The sequence below is a fragment of the Lynx canadensis genome, chromosome B1 (genome assembly GCF_007474595.2).
Source record: "Lynx canadensis isolate LIC74 chromosome B1, mLynCan4.pri.v2, whole genome shotgun sequence".
Lineage (NCBI taxonomy): Eukaryota > Metazoa > Chordata > Mammalia > Carnivora > Felidae > Lynx > Lynx canadensis.
Window position 1 is genome coordinate 16,254,695 of NC_044306.2, and position 17,412 is coordinate 16,272,106.

Genomic DNA, 17,412 nt, shown 5'->3' on the forward strand with positions numbered 1-17,412 from the left:
TTATCTCCAATGAGTTCAAAATCATTTTGCCATAATAAAATGGCTACCGCAAAGAAAAGCAATAACTTTGAAGACTTACATGTGAAATGCTTACTACTAGATTCTATTTCTAGGATTTAATGGAAGCAGAAGTGATTGAAATTCTCAATCACCTCATAAAGATGAGGACTCTATAAAGAAAACAAACATGGTGTAGCAACAAAGAGCAATCATTAGAAGTCTGCTCTGGGGCCCTCAGGGAGAGAGATGTAATAACCACCTGGGTGTCACATACTGTTTGTGGACAAGGAACAAGTTTTGGGACCTGGAATGGCAATGGAAAGGGAAGGAGCATTAATAATTATTATTTATATCATAATTATCTGTGTAAGCGTAGGGAGTTTATTTCACCTTAGTTTGATAAAACTGAGCTTATAATGAAGGGTGTGTGGGTATATGCTGGGGCTGGAGGTGGAAGGAGTCAGATGCTTGGAAGTACAAGAGGTATAGACACAGTGAAGGGGAGGAAGGTATATTTAGAGCAGATTTGAAGGATGCTTGAAATACACTTTATCTAATTGGTCGTTTGTAGAGGGGCAATTCTGTTTCTTCTTACTGGTGACCATGCTGGAGATTATGGAATCTATGGGGGAATAAACATTAAGTGCAAGACTCACAAGATAGTCACTCTAGGTTCAACCAGAGGCTTCCCTCTTCCCCTGTATTGGGCCCAGGGACTTCCAAATGAAACTGTACATATGCTACAGGAAATATGAGATATTAATAATGGTGAGCTTTTCAAACTGTACTCAAATTGAGTTCTACTCAATTGAACTCAAATGAGTTCTACTGAATAGCCCTGCTTACCATGGTAGACACAAGTGTGTAGAATTATGAGCAAGGAGAAAGGAGAAAAATGGCCATGGATTAAAACTTCAGGATGAACCCATATGTTAATGAGTCTTATGTTAACGATTAAAGTCTACTCTTAAGGGGGTGGTCTCTTAAGGATAGTCAAATGTACAACATTTGTTTCTTTAAAATAAATCCAGTTGTATAAAGCTAATACATCAAGTCCTGATTTGCTATTTTATTGTAATTTTTCAGAGGCACTGAAAGATAAATACCATCCCACGTGAATACTGTTCACCATAGCCTTGCTTTTATTTAATTTCTGCCAAGAAAGCTGAGGAAAGGGAGGGCAAGTGTGATTTGGAGCAGGTAACAGAAAGCGTCTTGGAACCATGTCAAATAAAGAGAATATAGGATTTTTTTTTTTAAAGGTCTAGCATGTAAATGATTTGGCAGATTCGTGGGGGAAATGGTTTTTGCCCAGTATCTCGAGCGTGATTCATGATTGTTCATTTGTGAAAAAATAGAGCTTGAATTCCAGGGATCAGAGATTTTAGTTTCTAATGTTCTGTATAGTTGATGGCCATTGCTTCTCTGGAAATTAAAGAATGAGTAAATGGGACAGATTTATCATTCCCTGACTCTTTTGCATGTGCATGTAAATAGGGTGTGTGAGAATGAAGAACTACAAGGTCTCTTCTCTGGTACAACGAACACTCCCTGTGTCCAGGCAGAAGGTGGTGGACACCTGTCACAGAACTTGTTGAGGCATTCCGTGGCTCAGTTCGGGGATTGGGCTGGATGTCCTCAAAGGTCCTTTCCAATTTGATGATTCCACCATTACGATGTTTACGTAGCTGTGTTTGTGGTACCTGTTATATCATAATCTCTCCCCTGAGGTTTTGTTTAAATTCCTTTCCACTGGTATGCTATATTAGACATTATAAACTATACTTTTGTGAAAATTATGATGATTTTAATTCTTATAGTTCCTTTCTTTAGAGGGTTCAAATGCTTTGCAAGAATTAATTAAACGTATTAATTCAAGGCAACTAATTGAACGCCTACTGTGTCTCTAAGTGCTGTGATAAGCCTTTTTATTTATTTTCTTCATTTACTCTTATTTAATTTTGACAAATCCTTGTGAGTTTGGGAAATGATTATGTTCTCAGAGAGGTAGGAAATGTCAAAAAATTCATTTTTTCTTGGTTTGTTTTTTGTTTTTTGGGTTTTTTTTTTTTTTTTTTTTTTTAAGAAAGGAAACTTGAAGTCCAAGCAGATGGAATTTCCCAAGGGTGTATATATAACACACAGGTGGTGTTGGTAAGACCCAGTTTCTTACCACAGTGGTCCAGTCCCAAAGCATAACACCATACTGGTGTTATCGTAGACTGCCACGCATTTTGGTAAAATAAAATGTCCTTTGAGAGGCTTATGCTATCTCTATAGTCTATAGCCAACATACTTATTGTTGTGGCTCTAGCTTAGGTTGAAAATCTCTGTGTGCTACGAATTGCCCATTGGGACATTACTTCTCCTAAAAGATAAAGAGGAAGACACTGATTTAAAGGACAAATAGTTGATCGCTAGCAGCTCATACTGACTCTGTGACTGAGCGGGGAGAGAGAGGAGCTTAGACTCTTTTGCAGAGGTAGTCTTTTACTTAAAGGTTGTTTTATTTTAATAATACCTAATGTAGTAAGTACTTACTAATCCTCTTTTGATTCACAAAAAAACACTATGTCGAATTAGTTCTTGTGAAGGCTACCATATCATGTAAGAGTCATAAAAAGAGGCTGATTTCTTTCTTCAAAACATAATTAAAAGTTCCTCGAGAAAGGAATCATGTCTTATGTGTCTAATAAATACAAAAGAGATCCAGTTTTAATGTAACAATGAAAAGCAAAGTTCAGGGGGACTTCATTCTCTAGAAATCTCACTCCTACTGATACAAAATTAAAATTTTTTTTAATGTTCATTTATTTTTGAGGGAGAGAGAGAGAGACAGAGCACGAGTGGGGGCGGGGCAGAGACAGAGAGGGAGAGACAGAATCCGAAGTAGGCTCCAGGCCCCGAGCTGACAGCACAGAGCCCAACACGGGGCTTGAACCTGGGAATGGTGAGATCATGACCTGAGCCACGGTGGGAGGCTTAACCGACTGAGCCACCCAGGGGCCCCCTAATGATACAAAATTTTAAATGGTTGGGGCACCTGGGTGGCTCAGGTGGTTGAGCATGCAGTTTTGGCTCAGGTCATGATCTCATGGCTCGTGAGTTCGAGCCCTGCATCAGGCTTGCTGCTGTCAGTGCATAGCCTGCTTCGGCTCCTCTGTCCCCCTCTCCCTCTCTTGGCTCCTCCCCCACTTGCACTCCCTCTCTCAAAAATGAATATTTTTTTAAAAAGTTTAAATGGTCCAGAGCCATTGCATACTCTTATTACTGAAGATTATTTCATATTCCGAAAGTACTAAATCTTGTCCATTATTTGGATTCTGAAGCATTAAATATTTTCTCCTAAATTGAGTGTTACGAAACTGATGGTGTTCTAGTTTTGAGTCTCCAAAATGGCAATCTCTGTTTCAATATGCTACTATTCCATTAGTAAACTTTTGTAAATCGTAACAATCTGGCATTGTTAAAGTAGTGCCACATTCCCTAGATGGTACCCTCAGATGGTCCGCGTCTGAGCAGCTTGGGCCAGAATTTTACTTGATTGAAATGCCGGTGGCATTTGTGGTTAGGCATTCCAATCACCTGCTGGCCCTGGAATTCTATTTATTTACTTATTTACTTAACCAACCAATCAATCAATTTATTTATTTATTTTCCTATTGCCCTTTCTTCCCTTTTCTCTCGGGTATCCAACATAAACTACACTTGAGTTTTTCTAACATTTTTCCACGCTCATATACACAGGAATAAACATGTACAAATACATACACGAAGATCTCTCTTAACCAAAATGATGTCATACTACATACTTTGCAATGAGATTTGCGTTTAAAAAATGAAATATATTATGGAACCACCTGGACCGGTATTTAAACTTGTACATTGAAATACACTTGTGACCTGGAGGTGGTGGTGGCTAAGAGTGGGATTCTGCACGTGAAAGCTTGTTTTTTCCCTCAACATAGCTGAGTACTTTAGGATCAAGTGGCTTTAACCAAGGACATTCTCACTATAATTAACCACTAAATGTATGTGTATTAAAGGCACTGATATGCAGAGTATGAATTAAAATGATCTAAACACTCTCAATCTCTTTCCAACTTCTCCCGAACTTACAAATATTATAAATAAAAAAAACAAGGAAGCCCCACCAACCAACCCACAATCAAACCGACTAACCAACCAGCCAACCCACAAACCAGTCACAATAAGGTCTAGGCATATTTCAGGGCCTACAGACACTGGGGGTGCTGGGTTCACTTTCACCTTCTGCAGCAACAGCCCCTCTCAGGGCACGTTGTGCCCACAGGCTTAGGTAAGTCAGATAGACATTTGTCATCCAGAGACCCACCTCATTGGATGCTGACATATCACGTTCTCAATGGCTTTCTGCAGATATTTATATCTGAGGGTACCAATTAATCTTATTTGGATCAAGACGTTTAAAATATATATTAGAAGGGTCTTTGGTGACTGGATTAAAGGATGTTTTAGGGTCTTTTTCAAAACTATTGTTCTATCATATTGTTTACAACCTTTGGTGAAGAAGTGAATTCATAATGATTCAGTTTTCTGAAAATCCCTCTTCCTGACCCCGTGTCCCCACCACCCGACAGTTTTCAGATAAAAAGAAAACAACTAAATCATGTGGAAGTTATCTTAACTAAATATGATATTGCTTTAGTTCACGTGGAAAAAAAAAACTGAATTCGTTATTAACACTTGTAGCTGTTACGCAACACATTTTTGTCAGGGGACTGTTGTTTTTAATTAGATTTTTAAGATGCTTTTTGCAAGAGATCAGTTTCGTTTGGCTTTTTATTTTTAGAATAAAAACAGTCATAAGGGATAGGAGCTATTCTTGAGACAAGAAAAATAAGAACTCATAGGGCATCAGAAAGGTATTTACAGCCACTTTCATCATCCACACAGGATAATTCTGGAAGGAGAGAAAGGTCAGATAAAGCCAGTAGATTGTGACATTCTGTGAGTTAGTGATATTATACCTGCAGCCAATAGGTTTGGAGAACTTTGAACTCTCTTCACAGATGTTAATGTAACAGACATGGCAGCACGTTTGCGAGCACACCCACCGCTATCTGAAAGCAAAAAAATGATATAGCAGAGGCCACAGCAAAGGAGAAAGCACATGCACTATCATGCATTTTCAGGTGGAATGTGCCAGACATCCATGAGGAAGGTGAACAGCCAGAATGAGTAACCATGGGATACATCTGAAAATTTCACACCCACCCCAAACTAAGACGAAACAGAACCAAACAACCAGGAATCTGTTTTAGCAATAGATGCCAATGCTTTAGTGAAAACACAGATTTTACACTTAGTATATTAATGGTTTTCTTTAATGAAAACACAAATAGGGAGCTCAACTTCGTTTGTACCATTTAAATTCAATTAATATTAAATTTATAAGCAGTGTGAGTAGCTTTTGGAGTTATGGACAGCCTGTATTTCAGGACTGAGACATATGATGTAGTATGCTTTGTATCCATCATTTAGGTTTTACTGTATTTTAGCTATTTATGGTTCCTAAAAGTAGCTTGAATCACTTCTTGAAGTAAAAGTTATTAACTGATACAGGCATGGTCTATTTGATCTGTAGGACTCATAAAGAAACATGTATCATTTTAGAAATTCTCTGTCTTCCTATTTGGAATCAAAGGCAATATTGATATATACAGGATTGAAATGACCAATGTTTAAAAAATTAAATTGCTTTTATACCTTTGAACAATATATATGATGATCTATATACTTACACTGTATGGAAATCACAACATGAAATAAAATAAGTGAAAATGCATCAGCTATTTAACGTGATATGAGAAGTTCAGAGTAGCAAGACTTCTAAAATCGGAAGGTTCATGTTCTAGTTAGGAACAGATTCCACTTTCATTCCCACATTCCTTTGTGTATGGAATGTGCAATAAATAGTTTTGCTCCTTCCCCGGGAATGAAAACAACTGAAATTGAATTCTTTTTGGAGGTTATAACAAGAAAAACAAATCCTATAACCACCAATGTGATAACATCATCATTGTATATTGCCACAGGCTAATCTCCTTTTTTTCCCCTTTCCTTTATTTCTTAAAGAAAAGGATGCACTTTGTTTATGGGAAGCGAGAGAATTTAAGAGAGCTTGGAAGTGAAACTTGAATTAATTATTGGCAAAACCGTAAGCAGTAAGATCAGTAGAATTTACAAGTGGTGGAATGATTCCCATATCCAACTAGAATTTCTTGAATATATGTTGAAAATCACGATTTCCTAATGCAGATAATAACCAGAGCAGAAAAATGAAGCAACAGAAGCGAAGTCAAATAAATCAAAGGCCAAACATAGAGAGACACAAATGGTAGAAACACACAGTACTAAAGATACCTTTAAGGGGGGCACCAAGAGGATTTTAGCAAATGGCAAAAATAAATAAATACATAAATACATAAATAAATAAAATCTACAAGAGAGGAGTGTTTCGGATTAAATGGAGGCAATGTCACTGAATGTGTGCTGTATAGCAGCTATGAGTGGTCTAAAAGGATCGTGTAGTCAAGCGTGTCGAAAGCGGACACTGACCTCCGGGAAGTTTTATCTTCTAGTTCTGTTAATTCTGAACATCTGAAAATTTCAAAGTAAGGAGACTCAGGGTTACTCCTTCAACCCATGGTTCCAAAACTGCGTGCTGAGGCGCCCCGGGCCCCATCAGGAGCTTCACAAGGGCTTGGGAGGATATTTTATGTTCTTGAGGAGAACACAGCGATCCCTATCAGACACTGCACGAAACTACTAGCCTGAGCTAGTCCCATTTTCAACGTAGTCAGTTGTGTGGTCTGCCTTTAGATGATATCACATCTTTGAAAAGCTGGGTTTTGGTGATCACTGCGGCAAAAAGCAAGGACCCTCTGAAAATAATTTGGGGCCAGGAAAAGAGAGTGGTGATGTACACTCTAATTCCATGGTCTGAGAAGTTGTGTGTGCGTCCAACAGGCACACACATCCCATTAATAAGTATATTAATGTGGTTATAAAGAATAAAAAAATGATTATTTTTTTAAGTTAAAGTGCATTATTTTTTCAAATTGCTTCTCAGTTGGTAGAACATGGCTACTTATTGTCTGCACCTACTGCTTAATAAATAGAACCGTGAAGTATTTCTTTTGGCTTGAGAGGATGGCTAAAAATTCCCAAGCTATCTCGGCACTGTAAAACCAGAAAGTGTAGGAACCTCTGGGTTAAACTGTGTCTGTATTCTAAGCTAAGACCTACATAAAATGACATGAGAATCCGTTTTTTATTCACCGTCTAATAAAGAGCTCCCCTCGAAAAGCTGAGACATCTGTGAAATTGCTAGAACAGAAAAATCTATTGTATTCTGTATCTACTTACTCACGTGTTGATACTTTCTGCTCTTCCTTGAAGATAGGTGTGAGATCTCAAAGTGAGGATGCTGTCTTTAGTACTGTGGCGTTTTAAACAAAAGGGTCCAGTCACTTCTAACCCACTTTGTATGCATAGGTTCGAATATCATATTTTGTATGCCTGTATGTGTGTAAATTCACCCAGGTAAGCAAAGTAACTTTGCAAATCAGCATTCTATACAGAGCCACACTCACTCCTTTTAAATGAGAGCATGCTTTAGAGGGGGTTGCATTCATGTAACAGACTTGGAGTGATAACTTGGCTCAAGTACCCCAGAGACCTAAACAAACGCACGAATTTCTCCCTGCCTACTTTACTATTTAAGGATTGAATTCCAACACTAGGAAGATTAATTACCGCATGCGTTGTAATGAATATGGCATATTTAGTATGATCACATATTACACCTCCGTCATGAATAGGGTTATACTATAAAGGCAAATCAGCACTCCACAAAATGAAAGCTATTGGGAAGTTAGATTCAACTTTAATCCGTGAGGAGATGCCTGCAAAGAATTAATGAATATAACCTCCTCAAGTGGGCGGTTTGCTGGAGTGACAACTCTCACACCATGCTTTCTCCTGTTCAGCTGTGTTCTCTCTGTTCTATTTGCTTTCTTCAATCCTTTTGCCTTGTAATATTTCTCCTTTCATTTCCCATGTCTCACTCTCCCACATCGGTCCCACATCTCCAACTGTCCAAATGCCTCTACTTGGTTCTTCTCTAGGGTTATCATCTCTCTTGATTTCTCAGCTTTCCTTATATGTTTTGACTGTCTCCAATATCCTCATCTTGCCTGTTACTCTCCACATTTATAACTGCATTTTTGGGGGCCGGCTGACCCACACTTTTCTGAGGTCAGCTAGAGCAGGTTTCTGCTAAGGGGCAACCACAGGATCACGGACAGAAAGACAAGTGTCCATATCTCTACACTTGATCTAGGGATCGGATATTGGTTCTCACCAATGGTTGTTAATCGTCCCTCAGAGCATTTTGCTAACACTAAGAGATGGCAACCAGGCAAGCCGCTTGATGTGAGAAAATATCTCGGGCCACCCTTTTCCCTTTGCCACGGAGTAACTGGCTAGCTTTCCAGGGGCCACTTGTGGAAGGAAATGGCATTATCTGTGAACACAGGTTCCAGAATTGCAGTGAGAAAGTTGTTTTTCAGAATCAGTTGATAGCCCATATAAAAGTGTCAAGGGGGCAAAGGTGAAAATAGAACTCAAAATATTTCTACTGTGGAAAGAAAATTCATATGTACCTAGCATGTGTCGTAAACACTGTCACCATTAACGTGTATCATTACATAATACAGAGTTCAGAGACCTCGGTGTTGTTAAAGCTATTTGGAGATAGTGTTCTCATTCTAAAAATATAGTACTTATGACTTTATGTGTATTATGTCTAGAATAATTAAGCTGATCTCACATGAAGCTTTGGCACTCTGTCTGCTAACATCATTAATGTGAAGTGTTTACAAAAGGGGGACTTTGAATATTTTCTACTGCAGCAAGTTGCCTATGAATTTAGCCTATTTTAAGTGAGAAATTACAAATGTATGCATCAAATGATACGCTACTTTTTCCTAGGGCTTAGGAACTCCTGTTCATTTCAAGATACGATCATAGAAAAAGGGAGTAAGAGTAGATAACAAAACAGAAAAGTCTACTTTTGATAGCTATAAGACTGGAGCACAAAAACAGAGAAGTCAAGTAATGAATTTAGATGAATCAGATCAGCAGAGTACTAAACTTAATGATTTAGGGCCAAGATGATTTTGAAAGGGTCGAAACTAACAGAAACGGCATACCTGTATTCATTTTGACCTTGGAGGGTTTGTTATTAAAATCTTCAGTTTTCCTGTAGAAAGAAAATGATGCATTAATTTGCTCACTAGTATGTGGAACAAAATACCATGAACAAGTGTTTTCGTTTTGCTTTTGGTGTACCTGGGAGTTAATAGCACATTACCGTTAGTCTTATCTTAAATCGGGGTGAATAAGGTAGGCAGAATGTATAATTCTATTCAAATTAAACTTCAGTTACTATTGGTCCTTGATCATAAACATAAACTTAGGTTTTTGCTTAATGGTGACCACTAATGGATGAAAATGGCGAGGAATTCAACTGTGTTAAAAATTAAATTTCTTTCACAAACATTTATGCTAAGAGTTTTTGTTTTCTAAGCCCCAAAGGGTCATTGGTTGTTAAGTGTCCTCTTCCAGAATTTTGAAAGGTAGTCTGGTGCTTTGAAATCATGACCTTGCATTGTTCAATTTATTACATTATTTAATTTATTTTGTTTGAGATCATGACCTTACATTATTTAATTTATTAGTGGGTCAGTTTCTTACCAGGGAATAGTTAATGAATTGAGCATATATTTTGAGGAAACAGTCAAGAAAGATGAGATGCACCTATTTTTTCTTCTTAAGACACAGGAAATATAAAACCTATTTCTGCTTCAGTACCTGATGCTGTGGTTCTTCCCAATTTAGTATTTGCTGTGTAACAATTGAGGTTAATTCACTAGAAATGGTTGGTGGAATGTTGCCGGCTGCAGAAAAAGTTTTGAGATATTGTGCATTATTTTATGTCATGTGAGATGACCTAGTTCTTTCCCTGGCATATTCTTTCAGCCCATTTTTAGAGTTTCTTACTTCTCCATACACCAAGACCAAAAGGGAAGGACGTGCTGTCATAGGAAGCAATTCTTTTAAGAGCGAGAGCTCTGAAAGAGAGGTTTACCCCCAGCCAACCTGCCTTTGCTCCTGAGTTGGATGAACACAAACTTTTCTAGCCCCCATATATTCGGTTTCCAGGTACGTCAGCACTCTCTCATCTGATCACTTAAAATACTTATTTAGACATTATGGACAAGTGGGGATAGGCTGAAATGAAGCAGTCTGTCATGATCTGTCAAGAAAGACTTTTGATAAATACATTTTCCCTCAGTCTCTGCAAAGAGCACCAAATGAACTCCCTGCGTTTCTTGTCCCTGCCAGAGTTCTTGCCTTCTCCTCCTTTCTGACCATTTCTCCTGCCCTCAAATGGTTGGCTCTGTTCATCAGCTATCATCGTCTTGCAATATGGCCATTGAAGCTCACCTCTTCCAGAAAGCCTGGTTTTGTCCATCACTACTGTGAAATTATAAGAACAAAATCAAAATGCAAACACCAGCTAAGTACAATGATACCTATCTTCTCTCCCAGGACCTGGAGGGGCGGGGAGAAGATGGTGAAATATATAGCCTGGAAAAAACACACTTAAATCATAGGAGACTTAATTATGAACCAAGAGGAAAAATATTTCCTTTTGTTGAGAGAGAGAGAGAGAGAGAGAGAGAGAATGAGAGCACCAGCCTGGGAGAGGGGCCGAGGGAAAGAGAGAGAGATATTTAACCAGACTCCACACTCAGTGCTGATCCTGACGCCAGGCTGGATCCCGCGACCCTGGGATCATGACCTGAGCCTAAATCAAGAGTCAGAGGCTCAACTGACTGAGCCACCCAGGCAGCCCCAACAAGGATTTCTTTTTTAATGATTAGCTTAACTTCCGAATACCTTCGTACTTGGTAAACACTAAAGCAGCAAACACACAGAATGGGTAAAACCACAGTAATGATATTCCACCCCACCTTATTTTTTAGAACTATAAACTGAAAACAATACAGACGATAGAATCCTAGTTGTGTAGTTTTTGTGTCGCCTGATCGTGTTGGGTGTCCTATTCTTGCCTGGAGCTGCCGTGTCCGACACTGAGTGACTAAATATTACAGTGAATTTTACAGTGAAATTTCACAGGCCAAGTGATTTTAAAAAGTGAGTGAGGGAAACTTCACTCTGATGAATTTTCTCTCTTCGTTTTCCGTGCACACAAACGAGAGGAACGTGCTCCCCCTCCCCGTCCCCCCCTTCAAATGTGGCCCTTTGCGAAGAGCTCTACTCGGTAGCCTCAGCATGGCCCGTATTGAAGAGATGCCAGAGAAGTGAGGGAAGGAGGCAGTGGTCAGTGCAGGAGCCTTGAGAAAGCTCCATCGAACATATTTATTTTAATCTCTCGGTAGCGAAACTCTTAGCATGTTAACCTTAAATGGATAAAATAAATGGAAAAGAAAAGCCTCAGGGGATGTCTGTGACCAAGTCAGAGGCAACTGCTAAAACAAGAAGGGATAAACAGTCTCCAGAAAATGAGAACTGTAAAGGACAGACATTTCCCAAATTGTGCTTTATCACTCCTTTTCAGAACACTTTATGTTGAAACCTGTCCTAAGTTTTTATTTGTTTATTTATTTATTCATTTATTTTTTAACATTTATTTAGTTTTGAGAGACAGAGAGAGGCAGAGCATGAGCAGGGGAGGGGCAGAGAGAGAAGGAGACACAGAATCTGAAACAGGCTCCAGGCTCTGAGCTGTCAGCACAGAGCCCGATGCGGGGCTTGAACCCACAAACCGTGAGATCATGATGTGAGCTGAAGCTGGACGTTTAACCGACTGAGCCACTCAGGCGCCCCTGTCCTAAGTTTTTGAATTGAATGACAAAGATTAGTGTTTGCCTTGGAACACTACTGATCGGTAAAGAAAACAAACACAAGGAAGTTTCACTCTCAGAATACAAAAGCTGCCAATATAAATTAATAATGTTTTCACTCTAAGCTGGGGAACTAATTGCCAACATTTGTTGTTTGAATTCAAATGCAGATGTTTACAAAATATATGCCACTCAAAAAGTAAAATAGGATGAGCAGGAACAAAGAAAGGCGCCACAAATCCTTGAGATTTTCATCTTTAAAGTGATGTATCCTGTTGCTTATAAATCTAATTTCGTGAGGTTTTTAAGCTTCTCATTGTTTTAGATGTCAAAATGTAAAATGACTAACTTCCTGATCAGGCAAGACATTTTCCACGTTGTGAAAAGAAGAGCCACGGGTGACTGAGCTTTCCAGAAGAACCTGAAACCGAAAGGCTTCTTGGGTGACTAATAAAAATGCATGATTCAATTTCCATGATTTGTACTAAACCCATTAACAAGTCCACAACTGAGAACCCTCTTTAGACAATTTAAGCTAAAGCAAATCTAATCTCTTCTGTTCTTTCCTAGAAAAATGTGTTTGATCGTATTTACAGAACAAGCATAGATTATTCTGGAAAGCATCAAATTCCTAGAGCGTTTGCATGCTACGAGGAGAGACAGTATTTCAAGTATTCTCCCAAATTGGAATTGAACCAGGGCCAAGAGAGTGAAAACTGATGATACAATGCAGACCACCTTGAACCTCAGCAAATAACCCACAGAGCAAAGAACTCTGTGCATTAGCGTCAAAATGATTTTCAACAGGTGGTGGGGAGCTGTATTTACTTAAGTTCAGTTCTTGCCAAAGTTTTATGTAAAAAACAACTTTATATGTATACTAAGTTGTATATAGCAACCTATTTGTTTTGGTGTGGGTCACGGCAGCCTTCCTTCCCAATACGCATATGGCAATAGATTGGGTTTGTTGTTCATGCTTGGGAAAAACGTGACTGATGAGGGAGTGTGGAGCAAGCTGAGGGCAAAATACAGGCTCCCCTCCCCAACCACCCCCCCCCCCCCGCCAGGTGAAATATGTGTGATATTCCTCAGATACTCCTGGCTACCCAAAAACAAAGGAAAGGGGTTTAAGTGTTTGCCATGGTAGTGTAGGAAAGTAAGGCAAATGAAATATTAAATTCCCTTACTGCCTGCAGCCCATTGACACGTCCTTGAAACTGGCAGAGTGACCTCCCTCTAGAAGCTCAGCTGCCTCAAGGATGACACTTTGCCGGGGGCAAAAGAGAACCTTAGCTTAACATTATTCTAACCTCCAGGATCCTATAAGTCTACTTCCTTTATCTCAACTGCCCCAACATATATGCTGGCAACCATACTCCAAGTTTATGGCCCCGGGATCTAAAGGGTCTCATGACTGAGGTTGTATTAAACGGTAATAAATGGCATTTCCCTAGCAACAGCTAGTCCCTCAAGGTCCTGGAAACCGTGCTTCCAGAATACCTTAGAGACTGACTCTATCCCTGACCCCCTCCCAACCTAAGAGCATATAATGAGTTACTCCACACAAGCCCAGAGCAACTCTTCCTGCCCACGGGGTCCTGTCCGTGTGCTTTAATAAAATCACCTTTTTGCACCAAATATGTCCCCAAGAATTCTTTCTTGGCCTTTGGCTCTAGACCCCACGGACTGCACCCCGCCCCCCAAACCTTCATCAATGACCTTGTGTCTGTAATCTTTTAATTCTGCTTGAGTTTCTTTTGATGATCTAATGTCCACTTTTTTTCTTATGGATCAGAGCAATCTTTATTCCCAACAGGCATATAACAGTAGATTGGCTAATTTAACTTTGAATGAGGGTCCTAAGAAGATGTTTGATTGTTCAGGCTAAGACACCAACATGACTTTGTGCTCATAATCTTGTAATTCTCCTTGAATTCGCTTGTTTATCGGGTATCCTATTCTGAAACAGGCAGGAGCAAAATCCTTTCCTCAAGTTTGGCCAAGAATTCTGTGTAAGTCATTTTATTTTTGTAGACCCAAATTGAAGCACCAAGAACATCTATAAAACTATAGGACTAAATTTTAGTTCAGCTAATGCGAGAAGTTGCCCGAAATATTTTCCATAGAATAATTTTAATCCAATAATCGCTAGGGTTATTTTGAAATTGACCTATTTACAGTTCAGATGTTACTTAGAAGAAAGGACGCACAGTCTAAGCGGTAGGAAACCATTGAGGGATGTTAGATTTTTTAGAGACATAGTTTAAACACAAGAATACAAATGATGCATGCTGAGGTTATGCACCAGATTTTGACCAGAATTAACTTTGGAATGGATCGTGTGTACCATTCTCTTTGGATAAACTATTGAGTGGCCAGTGCGTGTCTGGCTCTGTCTTTCTTTCCCTGGCAGTGGTAGGATTAGAAGTATTTTTTTTTTAAGTTTTTAATTAATTAATAAATTTATTTTTTTTTTTAATTTTTATTATTTTTTTTTTCAACGTGTATTTATTTTTGGGACAGAGAGAGACAGAGCATGAACGGGGGAGGGGCAGAGAGAGAGGGAGACACAGAATCGGAAACAGGCTCCAGGCTCCGAGCCATCAGCCCAGACAGAGCCCGACGCGGGGCTCGAACTCACGGACCGCGAGATCGTGACCTGGCTGAAGTCGGACGCTTAACCGACTGCGCCACCCAGGTGCCCCAATAAATTTATTTTTGAGGGAGTGAGAGAAAGTGCAAGCAGGAAAGGGGCAGAGAGAGGGAGAGACAGATTCCAGAGCAGGATCCTCACTGTCCGCGCAAAGCCTGATGCAAGGCTCCAAGTCACCAACCGTGAGATCATGACCCAACCCCAGATCAAAAGTGGGATGCTTAACTGACTGAGCCACCCAGGTACCCCCTCCCCCCTTTTTAAAAGGGATTACAAGTATTATTGTTATTATTATTTTTAATGTTTATTTATTTTTGAGAGAGAGACAGAGCACGAGCAGGGGAGGGGCAGGGAAAGAGGGAGACACTGAATCCGAAGCAGGCTCCAGGCTCTGAGCTGCCGGCACACAGCCCAGTGCGGGGCGGGAACTCATGAACCACGAGATCATGACCTAAGCGGAAGTCGGACGCTCAACCGACTGAGCCACCCAGGCGCCCCAGGATTAGAAGTATTCTTAAGTGCCAAATGATTTTAGTTTTCAATTACAATCAAATGACTTAATGTAGGTTGATTACAATTTATCTTTTCTGTCAATGTGCTGTTTTGAAATTTTCACAGGAAATACCCCAAGTAGATTATTTTATCCTTTACAGTCTCTGCATTTAGAAGTATAAGAATCCACCTCAAGCCCTTTTCTGAATGGGTTCCCTGAATTGACAGCTGGTATATGACACTGACTCAGAGGCTCCTCGGACATCACAGTTGATAGTAAGGTCATGGTTGTCCATGTTCAGCCTTCAATAACTAAAAATTCCTCCCAACGTTCCCCAGCTAATGGTGCCTGAAGATGAGTCCTTATTATTCAAGAGCCAAATCATCCACAGCATTTATATGCGAACGCTGGGGTAAGAACACATTCAACATCATTTCTAGGAATAAGGAGAGATCATTACCATGAATAGTGAAGAACAAAGAACATGAGGTCATTGATTATTTTTATAAGAATATACAATATATTTTTAACAAAATTTAACCCAAACATTCTTTTATATCAAATATCCTGATACCTGGAAAAATTTCCTGAGGAGGAATAGCATGTTTAAAATGGAAATTAGCAATCTTTCTTTTGAGACTTTACAAAGCAAGCTAGTCAAAATTGGTAACAGATTTTTCCTGAAGACTATACTGGTTAGAAGCCAATCACTTGGTAAATAATTTTCTTTCTGGAGCTTTCCAAAGCCTCAAAGTCTGTGAATCACTCTCGTCTTTAATTATAAAAGAATGCTGACTTCTTTTCACCTTACATGGTCATGTGATTTAATTGAAAAATATTTATTTATAAATATTTAATTTAAATATATTCCTCTAGTGTCCTACCTTCATTGGATCTTTAACTTTTATATTGAGGATGCTTATAGGTTACATCTAAATACTTAAAAATGAATGCCTTTTTTCTCTAAAACAAAGTCATTTGTTCAAAAGTACTAGAAAAATTCCACTGGCTTCTATTATGTAAATCTAAAGCCAAATGGGTTCCCAATTAAAAAAAAGCAGATTTCTAATGGGGATCTGATGAGTCAGGCACATTATCAAAGAGACAAGTGAGGAATTAATAGAATATAGGAACACATGTTACAGGTGAACTGAGTAGTGTTGGAAGGATAGGTTACGGAGTCAGGCAGACCTAGATGCAAAATCCAATTCTACCTATTTCCAGTCATCTAAACAATTTATACTAATGTCGTGATCTTCTTCTACAACAGCAACAGCAGCAGGATCAAACCTATCCCCGTCCCCTCTGCAGTAAACCATCCCCAAATTGGCATCATTCTCATTCCCCGATATTTCAGGTACTTTGAGGCATACCTTTTATCTTGGACTGAGTCTTGACAAAATGATCTAGACTTCCCTGAAAGTATATAGGACATTATTTTATTGCTTTAAATTGAAGTCAGATGGGGTGCCTGGTGGCTCGGTTGGTTAAGCATCCAACTCTTCATTTTGGCTCAAGCCATGATCTCAGGGTTCGTGAGATTGAACCCTGAGTTGGGCCTCAATGCTGTCAGCGTGGAGCCTGATTGGCATTCTCTCTCTCTCTCTCTCTCTCTCTGTCTGCCCCTCCCCTGCTCACCCTCATTCATGTGCATGCATGCATGCACTCTCTCTCTCTCTCTCTCAAATAAACATTAAATCATGAGTACCTATGATTTATTATTAACTACAGAAATAGTTAAATCAAACACTTGTTTCCTAGCCCAGCTAAGTTATTGCTCGTGAACCTAAGGGAAAGTGACACTTAAAGGTTGTAACAATTAGCTTTTTATAAATCCTTTTTCCATTACCTTTGACAGCTTATAGCCCAAGGGTGACAGTCAGAGGAAAGAGATGTCCATAACATGTCACACAAAAAATTGTGTGACAAATTACAGTGATAACATCCTGATGACAGCCATTTCTGTTTACTTCCGTGAGTGAAAGTATCTCCCCTTCATTCCACCATTATACAGACTACCATAAATTTTTATTTTCAGCAGCAAGTCTTTGATCTTTTAAAAGAATCATTTGTTTCTTTTCTAATTTGGAAGAAGAAAACTGTCTGTATTTGTGGATAACATATTATATATAGAAAACCCTAAAAATTCCACCAAATTCCACCAAATATTATAACTAATAAACAAATTCAGTAAGGTTTCGGATTCAAAACCAATATGGAAAACCAGTGTATTTCCATACACTAATAATGAAATATCAGAAAGAAAAATTAAGAAAACAATCACATTT

General features: G+C 39.1%; 1 protein-coding gene across 12 annotated transcripts in view; it reads right to left on the minus strand.

Annotated features, from left to right (window-relative positions):
- Positions 1-17,412, minus strand: part of SORBS2 (sorbin and SH3 domain containing 2) — a 222,688-nt gene that overhangs the window by 92,687 nt on the left and 112,589 nt on the right. For 9 of the 12 annotated variants that reach the window (XM_032592809.1, XM_032592813.1, XM_032592812.1 and 6 more), the window contains exons 3-4: positions 9,258-9,307; positions 5,010-5,102 (exon numbers count right to left, since the gene is read on the minus strand). The exons of 2 other annotated variants lie outside the window; for them this stretch is intronic. In XM_032592809.1, coding sequence (XP_032448700.1) covers positions 5,010-5,102; positions 9,258-9,267 — 103 coding nt within the window. In that variant the 5' untranslated portion in view covers positions 9,268-9,307. The remainder of the gene's footprint in view (positions 1-5,009; positions 5,103-9,257; positions 9,308-17,412) is intronic. One more of the 12 variants, XM_032592817.1, reaches the window with a different exon arrangement.